The following is a 10954-nucleotide window of genomic DNA, read 5'->3' on the forward strand; positions in this document are numbered from 1 at the left end:
AGAGTTTTTATAGTTACATAAAAAGAAAAAGGGTGGCTAAAGTAAATGTTGGTTCCCTAGAAGATGAGACCGGGAAATTAATGGTAGGGGACATGGAGATGGCGGAAACGCTGAACAAATATTTTGTATCAGTTTTTACAGTAGAGGACACTCAAAATATCCCAACACTGGATAAACAGGGGGCTCTAGGGGGAGAGAAGCTAACTACGATTCAAATCACCAAGGAAATGGTACTTGATAAATTAATGGGACTGAAGGTGGATAAATAGGGTCTTAAGGGAAATGGCGGTCGGGATTGTGGATGCATTAGTGATAATTTTTCAAAACTCGCTGGACTCGGCAATGGTCCTGGCAGATTGGAAAAATGCTAATGTAACTCCTTTATTTAAAAAGGGCAATAGACAGAAGGCTGGGAATTATAGGCCAGTTAGCCTAACATCTGTGGTTGGCAAAATGTTGGAATCGATAACTAAGGAAACAGTAACAGGGCATTTGGATAAACATAGCTTAATAGGATAAAGTCAGCATGGCTTTACAAAAGGGAAGTCATGTTTGACAAATTTGTTGGAGTTCTTTGAGGACATAACATATAGGGTAGATAAAGGGGAACCAGTGGATGTGGTGTATTTGGACTTCCAAAAGGCATTTGACAAGGTGCCACACCAAAGATTATTACTTAAAGTAAAAAGATTAGTACTTAAAGTAAAAAAATTGGGGATAATATTCTGGCATGGGTGGAGGATTGGCTTTCTAACAGAAAACAGAGAGTTGGGATAAATGGTTTATTCTCAGACTGGCAGTTGGTGACTAGTGGTGTTCCGCAGGGGTCGGTGTTGGGACCCCAACTCTTTACAATCTATATTAATGATTTGGAGAAAGGGACTAAGTGCAACGTATCGAAGTTTGCTGATGACACAAAGATGGGAGGGAGTGTAATGAGTGCGGAGGACATTGAAACCCTGCAGGGGGACATAGATAGGCTGAGTGATTGGGCAGACATTTGGCAGATGAAATATAATACTGACAAGTGTGAGGTCTTGCACTTTGGCAGGAAAAATAATAGAGCAAGTTATTATCTAAATGGAGAGAAACTGGAAAGTGCTTCTGTGCAAAGGGATCTGGGGGTCCTGGTGCAGGAAACACAAAAAGTTAGTATGCAAGTGCAGCAGGTGGTCAAGAAGGCCAATGGAATGCTGGCTTTTATTGCTAGGGGGATGGAGTATAAGAACAGGGGGGTCTTACTCGGTTTTCTTTTCCTCGGGTGATCACATGGGTTTGGGCGGGATGAATAATAAAATAAAATGGGCGGCATGGTGCCCTGTTGGTTGGCACTGTTGCCTTGTGGGATTCGGTGAAAACTAGAGTTAAGATTGGATCAGCCATGATCTTGTTGAATGGCGGAGCAGGCTTGAGGGGCCGATTGGCCTACTCCTGCTCCTAGCTCTTATGTTCTTATGTACACTCAGCGCCACTTTGTTAGGTACAGGAGGTAGCCAATAAAGTGACCACTGAGTGTACATCATGAAACTTACATAGAGTGAACGTCAAGACGATGTTTCCTATAGTGGGGCAAGTCTAGGACCAGAGGCCACAACTTCTAATAGAGGGATGTTGCTTTAGAAAGGAGATGATGAAATCTGTTCAATTTGTTGCCTTAGGCAGCTGTGGAGGCCAAGTCATTGGGTATATTTAAGGTGGAGGTTCATGATTAGTCACGTTGCAGTGAGAAGGCAGGAGGATGAGGCTCAGTAGGAAATGGATCAACTGTGATCAAATGGTAGAACAGGCTCGATGGCCGAGTGGCCTAATTTGCTCCCATGTCTTATGGAGATTTGCTGTTTTGCAACAATTAAAATAAATTCCAAAAGAGTATATAAAAATAAACAGGATAAATTAACGAGGTAATGTTTGTTCATGCACCATTTAGAAATCCGTTGGTGGACCGTGGGTGCCCAGGCTCCTCACCAATGACATGGCCCAAATGCTGAGGACTCTTAGTGACAGATGCTGCCTTCCTGAAGCACTGCCTCAGGAAGATGTCTGCATTACCGGAGGGGGTTGTGCCTGTGATAGAGCTGGACGAGCCTGCAACCAGTCAGAATGCCCTCCAGCATACATCTATGCGAATTTGCCAGTCTTCCAAGTTCAAAATAAATTTATTACCCAAGTACATACACATCACCATATACAGCCCTGAGATTCATTTCCTTGCGGGCATTCATAGTACAAACAAAGGAAATAGAATCAGTGAGAAACTACAAAGACGGGCAAACAACCAATTCGCAAAAGGAAAAAAATTGTACAAATACAAAAAGGGGGAAAATACAAAATAATAATACACAAATTATAAATATTAAGACTATGAGTTGTCGCGTCTATAGATTGTGGAATCAGTTCAGTGTTGGGGGAGTGAAGTTACACCCTCTGGTTCAAGAGCCTGATGGTTGAGGGGTAATAACTGTTCCTGAACCTGGTGGTATGAGTCCTGAGGCTCCTGTACCTCCTTCCCGATGGCAGCAGAGAGAAAAGATCATGGGGTTCCTTGACGATGGATGTAGTTTTCCTGTGACAACACTCAGTGTTGATGTGCTCAATGCTGGGGACGGCTTTACCCATGATGGACTGAGCTGAATCCACTACTTTTTGTAGGCTTTTTCCATTCAATGGCATTGGTGATTCAGTACCAGGTCATGATGCAGCCAGTCAACATCCTCTCCACCACACATCTATAGAAGTTTGTCAAAGTTTTAAAATTAGAAGCCGATTCTCTGAAAACCTCCAAGAAAGTAGAGGCACTGCTGTACTTTCTTTGTATTGGCACTTATGTGCTGAGCCCTCAAATGATAACACCAAGGAATTTAAATTTACTGACCCTCTCCACCTCTGATGAGGACTGACTCATGGACCTCTGCTTTCCTCCTCCAGAAGACTATAATCAGTTCTTTGGTTTTGCTGACACTGAGTGAGAGGTTGTTGTTATGGTACCACTCAGCCAGGTTTCCAGTCTCTCTCCTCTATGCTGATTCGTCACCATCTTTGATTTGGCCCACAGCAGTGGTGTCATCAGCCAACCTGAATATGGCATTGGAGCTGTGCGTAAGTGTGAAGTGTGATAAGTGTGTATAAATGTGAAGCAAATAGAGCAAGGGGCAAAGCACACAGCCTTGTGATAGATGTTGCTAATCAAAGCTGACTGGGTCTGCAAGTGAGGAGGTTGAGGATCCAGTTGTACAAGGACTATTGAGTCCTAGGTCTTGGGAGTTTATTGATTAGTTTTGAGAGGAATGCTGAGCTGTAGCCAATGAAGAGCACGTGATGCATTTACCTTCACTCTCTAGATGTTGCAGGGTTGAGCGAACAGCCAATAAAATAGCATCTGCTGTCGACCTGTAGCAAACTGGAGTGGATCAGTCACTTCTCCGGCAAGAACTGATATGTTTCATCACCAACCTCTCAAAATACTTCATCACCGTGGATGTAAGTATTACCGGACAATAGTCATTGAGGCAGGTTACCATGTTATTAGGCACCGGTATAACTGAAGCCTGCTTGAAGCAAGTGGGTACATCAGACTGCCAAAGCCAGGGGTTAAAGATCTCAGTGAACACTCCAGCCAGTTGATCAGCTCAAGCCTTTAGTCCTCAGTCAGGTACACTGCCTGGGCTGGATGCTTTCCATGGATTCAAACCCTGCCACAGTTGTCGAACATCCTTCCGTGATTCAAGTTTGATCTGGAATTGCTACCTTGCATGTGAAATAGCTTTCCAAAGGTCATACCTGGACCTCTTCTGTTTACTTGGTTGGCAGACCTGAAAGTCGCTGTTCTGACTCACAGCGGATTGATGATCTATTCGTTCATCCAATACTACTTTGATGACAAACCAAATCTCCTCACAAAGTAGAGACCTTACATACTTTCACTGAGATGTGATCAATGTACTGAGCCCAGGATAGATCCTTTGAAATGTTCATCCGGGAACTTGAAACAGGTCACCCTTTCCACCATTGACCCCTTGATGAGGACTGGTGTTTGTTCTCCCAGCTTTCCCTTCCTCGTCCACAATCAAATTCTCTGCTCTTGCTGACGTTAAATGCGAGATTGTTGTTGCAACAATAATCAACCAGCTGATCTCTCTCCTGACGCCATCTGAAATTCTGCCAACAACAGTGGTGTCATCAGCAAACTTATAGATGATGTTTGGGTTGTGCCTAGCCACACAGAGGTGTAGAGAGAGTAGAGCACTCATCCTTGAGTTGACTGTCAGCAAGGAGGAAACTGGTTTTTCAGGAATAAGTTGGACCACTTCAGTGGAAAATACGAAATTCTCCCTCATGAAGAAATATTTACCATTTATAGAAGCTGTCTGTCCTGCTAGGTTCCTCTGCTGTTTCCTGTGTCACGATATCGTAAACAGACAGATTTAGTCTTGTAGCTACAAGCATAAGGAGAATCTGCAGATGCTGAAAATCTGGAAAAGCTTGAACAAGTGCTGGAGGAATGTGATAGAGGTGCTCAAGAGGACCTCAACCTCTCATACGGTGTGGAGGCTTGTGTGTCTCAGTGGCCCCAAGAGAGCTACTGTTGGCTGGAGTCAGGGCTTTATGCTTTGGTTCTTGGTAGGGTCACCCAGGCCAAACGGGTCAAAGGGTAGAGGCCAGACTAAGAGTGGTCCACCAGTCCTCCAGGTTCGGGGGTTCAGCCTGACTGGTCAAACAAAATTGTTACGGAAACAGCAATGAAGAATCCTTCTACATCTGAGTGCGATGGTGTTTCAGAGTCTCCACATGGGACTTGCATGACTGAAAGCAGTGAAAACCAAGGAAGATACGAACACCGTGAAGGAAGCCCTGAACAAGGTCAGGGATGGAAGCGGCCAGCGGCATAACAGGCAGCAGAAATAAAGGCCCAAGATGATAAGAGGAATAGAGTGGAGAGCCAGACTTTTAAGATGATTGGAGGAAAAAAACAGGAAGGAAGGGATGTCAGAGATTCCAGACAGTCATCTTATATCGGAGTCATGACCACCAGAAGGGTGTGGGGCTTGTTACCATGTCCATCATCTGCAGTTTTAGATTTGTGGTTTGGTTAATCCTTTCATCACTGAGTAGACTTGTTGCTTCATTCAGACCACAAGTCAGAAGAACAGACTCAGGCCATTCAGCCCATTGAGTCTGCTCCACCATTCCATTCTAAGTGATTTATTATTGTTCTCAACCCTCCTAACTTTAACACCCTGACTAATCAAGAATCTATTAAGCTGCACTTGACATATACTCAGTGACTTGGCTTCCACAGCCGTCTGTGACGATAAATTGCACAGATTCACCATCCTCCGGCTGAAGAATTTCCTCATCTTTGTCCCAAAGGGACATACTTCTACTCTGAGGCTGTGCCCTCTGGGTCCTGGACTCCCCCAATATAGAAACCACCCTCTCCACATCCACTCTATCTAGGCCTTTCAAAAAGTCAATAGATTTCAATAAGATTCCTCTAAACTCTGGCAAGTACGGGCCCAGAGCCATCAGAAGCAACACGTACCTTAACCCTTTCATTGCAGGGCCATTCTTGTAAACCTCCTCTGGACCCTCTCCAAAGCCAGCAAGTCCTTTCTCAGATAAGCGGCCAAAAACTGCTCCGTGTGGTCTGACCAATCAATGCCTTATAAAGCCCCAACATTACATCCTTAGTTTCATATTTGAGTCCTCTCATAATTAATGAAAATCTTACATTTGTCTTCCTCACCACCAACACAACTTGCAAGCTAGGGAAACCTGCATGATGACTCACAGGTCCCTTTGCAGTTCTGATAAACAATAAACTTAAAGTCAGCCATGATCTAGCCTTACTGAAGGAAGGGTAGAAATCAAGAAAAAGAGCACTACATAGCAACTGGCCCTTCAGCCCATCTAGTCCATACCAGCCTGAATTGAATCGATTCCACATCGAACACGCGGAGCACTTTGAACCACAATCTCACCACCCACGAATTAAGATCATCCTCCTCAGGTGACCTTTAACTATTTCACCTTTCACCCTGAACATAAGACTGCTTGTTCTACTCTTACCCAACCTCCGGAAAAAGCCTGTAAGCATTCAGTCTCTGATACCCTTCGTCAAATTGCTTGTCCTTTAAAAACATCTACAAAGAAATTCACTTACAGTGACCGGGGAATCGACCTGTTGCACGTTGCTCTCTTCGACCAGAATCTCCCTGCAAAGAGAGAGAGCAAGAAATCAGACACTGGGTGAAACTCCATCAATACTGTCGCATTGCACACTCCCGGGGTCAGACACAGAGTGAAACACCCTTCACACCGTTCCATCACACACTCCCGGGGTCAGCCACAGAGTGAAGTTCCCTCCACGCCATCCCATCACACACTCCTGGGGTCAGACACAGAGTGAAGCTCCCTCCACACCGTCCCATCACACACTCCCGGGGTCAGACACAGAGTGAAACACCCTTCACACCGTCCCATCACACACTCCCAGGGTCAGCCACAGAGTGAAACTCCCTCCACACCGTCCATTCACACACTCCTGGGGTCAGACACAGAGTGAAACACCCTTCACACCGTCCCATCACACACTCCCAGGGTCAGACACAGAGTGAAGCTCCCTCCACACCGTCCCATCACACACTCCCGGGGTCAGACACAGAGTGAAACACCCTTCACACCGTCCCATCACACACTCCCAGGGTCAGCCACAGAGTGAAACTCCCTCCACACCGTCCATTCACACACTCCTGGGGTCAGACACAGAGTGAAGCTCCCTCCACACTGTCCCATCACACACTCCCGGGGTCAGACACAGCGTGAATCTCCCTCCACACCGTCCCATCACACACTCCCGGGGTTGGACACACCTGGCCTTTGCACACAAGGCTTTGACTTCATTTTCTTTGATGAGTTCACAGCGGCGGAGTTGTTCAATCTGGCGATCCAGGTCACTGATCTCAGTCATGGCGCAGAGTGACCTGGGAAACGAGAGGGAAGGAGTTAGACAGGGATAATAGTGTCTGAGGGGTTGAGGAGAGGCCAGAAGCGTCTCCCCTTTCCCCAGAACCCTTCCATCACAGATAACACTCGACATCCCTTCCCACACCACAATTCCTTCACAAACTCTTCCTCCCCTCCCCCGATTTTCCGTCCGTCCCTCCCTCCCTCCTCTCCCCCAGCCCTCCCTCCCTTTCCCACCAACCACTCCTTCCTTCTAATACAACACATCATCCCTCCTCCCCCTGTTGGGTCTCTCCCTCACCCCCTCCAGCTACCTGAGGTAGTGCTTCCCCCAACTGACTCCCTTCCTGGTCCCTCCCTCGTCTCTCCTCCCTAAAACCCTCCTCTACCCTTCCTGACGCCCCATCCCCTCAGTGCCTTCCTCCCCACTCACCGCCCCGAGGCGCTCCCTCACCTCCCTCCCTCCGCTCCCTCCCCGACCGCCGCTCCCTCCGACCACCAACCACCCGCGCGGCGGCGCCACTTCCGGCCGGTTCCGGAGGGGGAGGGAGGATCGTTGCGCAGGCGCAACTCCGGCTTCCTTCGCGGCTACAATGTCCGCCAGGCGGCAGTTCAATCACGTGATCTAGGTTTGCCATCTTATTGAGGACAGAAGGAAAGGGGCAGCCAATGAGATTCTGCTCTGGAGGGACAGGAAAGATCTTTCGGAAATTTCGCTGCAAATCGCAGCCACCTTCTTGAGGACAGAAGCAGATGGGAAGCCAATGGAAATACGAGGTTGCCGGCGCCATGTTGTTGAGGGACAGGCCACGAATCCGAACTACACGGAGAGAGAGAGTGGCGATGGAAGCCGTGAAGTGGGTAGGCGCCATCTCTTTAAGAGACTGATAAAGTTGATGATTCTCGCTCAGTTCCGGACTGCCGCTACCATCTTCTTGAGGGCTGCAAATTGGGGCTAATGGGACTAACAGTGGCGGGCGACGCCATCTTGTTGAGGGGCACAGATCGCAATCAACGAGGCTCCCTGTGCCATCTTGTTGAGGGGCAGCCAATGGGACTCCTTGTTCCCCCGCCCCCCCCGCGCCAGTACAGAATCAATGGGACAATTGGAATCAATGTGGGTGCGTTCGCAGATACCCCTTCTAGGCCAGTATCATTTGGCCCATCTCTCGCGGAACCTTTCCTATCCACGTACCCGCCCGAGTGCCCTTTAAATGTACCTGCCTTAACCAATTTATGACAGCTTTGTCCTTAGCCCTCTGGGTGAAAAAGTTACCGCTCGGGTCCCTATTCAGAATTCTTGACAAACTTCAACTTGTTCAAAGCGCCGCTGCTATCCTGTGTCCTTTAGAAATTGATTTTAAAGTTCTCTTACTTGTTTTTAAAGCTCTTCATGTTCTGGGACCGGAGAACATCACTGAATCGCTTTGGCTGGAACTCTGAGGCCTGCTTCCATATCAATCTCTCTCTATGGATAATTGGCAGGTCAGCGTTTTCTGAACCACGCTTCTAAACTGTGAAATTCATTTCCCAAAACTATATGGAATGCATACTTACTTGTCATTTTTAAACTAAGTTATTTTAAACAAAGCTCAAAACCTATTTATTTAACCTTGATTTTTATTCTCATGTTTTTTTATATTCCACTATTCCATTGTAGAGCAGTCTATGAAAAGTGCTCAATAATTGTTTTGTTAATTATTAAATCTCTTCCCTCTCACCTTAACCCTGTAGCCTCTGGTTCTTGATTGCCCAACCCTGGGGAAAAAGACTGTGCACATTCACCCTATCTGTGCCCCTCATGGTTTTATACATCTCTGTAAGAAATAAAGTCCCAACCTGCCCACCTGTTCTCCATAACTCGGTCCCGAGAACATCCTCATAAATCTCCTATGCAGTCTTTTCAAGTTAATGTGATGTTTCCTTCAGCAGGATGACCAGAATGGATCAGCCACTACAGAAAGGGTGTGGGGGCTTTGGAGAGGTTCACCAGGAGACTGTCTGGATTAGAGGGCACGAGCTGCAAGGAGAGGCTGGACAGACTTGGGTTGTTTTCTTTGGAGCAGTGGAGGTTTGAGGTTTATAAGATTATGTGATACATGGAGTAGACAGCCAGAATCTTTCCTTCAGGGTGAAAATATCTAATACCAGCAAGCATACCTTTGAGCTGCAGAGACTTGATAGCATTTTTTAAAGATTAGCTTCATTTGTCACACGTACATTAAAATCCATCTTTTGCATAAACAACCAACGTGCTCCAAGGATGTGCTGGGGGCAGCCTGCAACACTCACCATGCTTCCAGTGTGTAACTCTAACCCGTACATCTTTGGAACTTGGGAGGAAACCAAAGCACCCACACAGTCACACCAAGAATATCCAAACTCCTTACAGACAGCAGGAGGAATTGAACCATCAGTGATCACTGACATTGTAAATCGAACCCTGTACATCCATACTCGTGTCATTCTACAGATGCGTAGTAGAGAGCTTTCTAACAAGCTGCATCACCGCTCGGTATGGAAACGGCACTGTGGCAGACAGGAAGGCTTTACACTGGTAGTCAAAACTACCCGGCACCAGCCTACCAGATATATATACAGAAAGGTGTGGGAAAAGGACCAGTAACCTCATGAAGGATCCCACACAGACCAGCAGTAACTCAGAAAGTTGATCAACACCCCCAACTACCACTTTATCATCTCCTGTCACCTTATGTACAGACACTCCTGTGCCTAGTGTCACTTTATTCACATACCATGTATAATAAACTATCTCATATATTTAAATTATCTTATTGTGCATCAGACCCACTTTAACAATTATTTTGTTCTCCTTTACACTTGGGTACTGGAAATCTTGAAAGTGATTGCACTAACTGCTCTGCTACCAATAGATCACGGGCACATCAGTTACATCTGGTTATACTAGTCACATCACAGTCTGGGACATCGATTCAAATGCACAGGAACATTAGAAGCTGCAGAGGGGAGCGAATTCAGCCCAGTACATCATAGGCTCTTCCGACCATCATTAGTACCTATAGGAGGGGCTGCCTCAAGAAGACAACATTAACCATCAAAATCCCCACCATCCGGGCCATGCCATCTTCTCACAGTTCCCATTGGACAGGAGGTACAGAAGCCTGACGTCCCACACCACCAGGTTCAGGAACAGCGACTTCTCTTCAACCAGTTGGTTCTTGAACCAACGGGCACAATCCGAACCACCATCTCAGTACAGAAACACCATGACCACTTTGTGATACAATGGATACTTGTTTTTCTTCTAAATTGTGTTAATTTTTTTGCCAAAAAATTTGGGTATAATTTATGTTTATCCTGTGAGAGTTGTGTATCTGATGCTGCTCCAAGTTAGTTTTCACCACACCTGGACCTCTGACAATAAACTCTGGAATGAGGAGAGATTACCTAAAAGACACCTTCCACCATGCACAAAAGAACTATTGAGAGGACCTCACAATCTACCCCATGACCTTGCTCCTTACTGTCTGCCTCCACTAACCCTGTAACACTTCATTCTGCATTTCTCTTGTACTTATGTAATAAACTGATCTGTATATACGGAGTGCAAAATAAGGTTTTCACTGTACCTCAGTACATGACAACTTACCAAAGGATACAGTGGGATATAGATACAGGCAGGGAAATGGCAGATGGGTTTTAACCCGGACAAGTGTGAGGGGTTGTACTTTGGGAGGTCAAATGTAAAGGGACAGGGCACAGTTAACGGCAGAACCCCTAACTGTGTTGACGTATGGAGGAATCAAGGTGTCCATGTCAACTGCTCCATGCTCTATGAAAGTTTCTGCACAGGTTGACAGGCTGATGAAGGTGGTGCATGGCATGTTTGCCTTTATTAGTCGAGTTCAAGAGTCAGGAATTCACCTTGCAGCTTTATAAAACTCCAGTCAGGCCACATCTGGATTATTATGTACAGTTCTGGTCAGCCCATTATAGTACGGGTGTGGGG

General features: G+C 46.3%; 1 protein-coding gene and 1 long non-coding RNA gene across 5 annotated transcripts in view; one reads left to right on the top strand and one right to left on the bottom strand.

Annotated features, from left to right (window-relative positions):
- The window catches only part of ppp4cb (protein phosphatase 4, catalytic subunit b), a 141674-nt gene extending 134136 nt beyond the window's left edge, over window positions 1-7538 (bottom strand). The window contains exons 1-3 of one of the 4 annotated variants that reach the window (XM_073033921.1): window positions 7418-7538; window positions 6870-6980; window positions 6161-6212 (exon numbers count right to left, since the gene is read on the bottom strand). In XM_073033921.1, the coding sequence (XP_072890022.1) occupies window positions 6161-6212; window positions 6870-6967 (150 nt within the window). In that variant the 5' untranslated portion in view covers window positions 6968-6980; window positions 7418-7538. Of the gene's footprint in view, window positions 1-6160; window positions 6213-6869; window positions 7121-7396 lie in introns of those variants that run through there. The other 3 variants (XM_073033923.1, XM_073033922.1, XM_073033920.1) reach the window with 3 other exon arrangements.
- Window positions 7539-7594: 56 nt separating this feature from the next.
- Window positions 7595-8689, top strand: LOC140719347 (uncharacterized). The gene is made up of 2 exons (XR_012096897.1): window positions 7595-7824; window positions 8351-8689. It is a non-coding gene; the product is annotated as an uncharacterized lncRNA (long non-coding RNA).
- Window positions 8690-10954: the final 2265 nt, after the last annotated feature.

This window comes from Hemitrygon akajei, chromosome 31 (genome assembly GCF_048418815.1).
Source record: "Hemitrygon akajei chromosome 31, sHemAka1.3, whole genome shotgun sequence".
In the NCBI taxonomy this organism is placed as follows: domain Eukaryota; kingdom Metazoa; phylum Chordata; class Chondrichthyes; order Myliobatiformes; family Dasyatidae; genus Hemitrygon; species Hemitrygon akajei.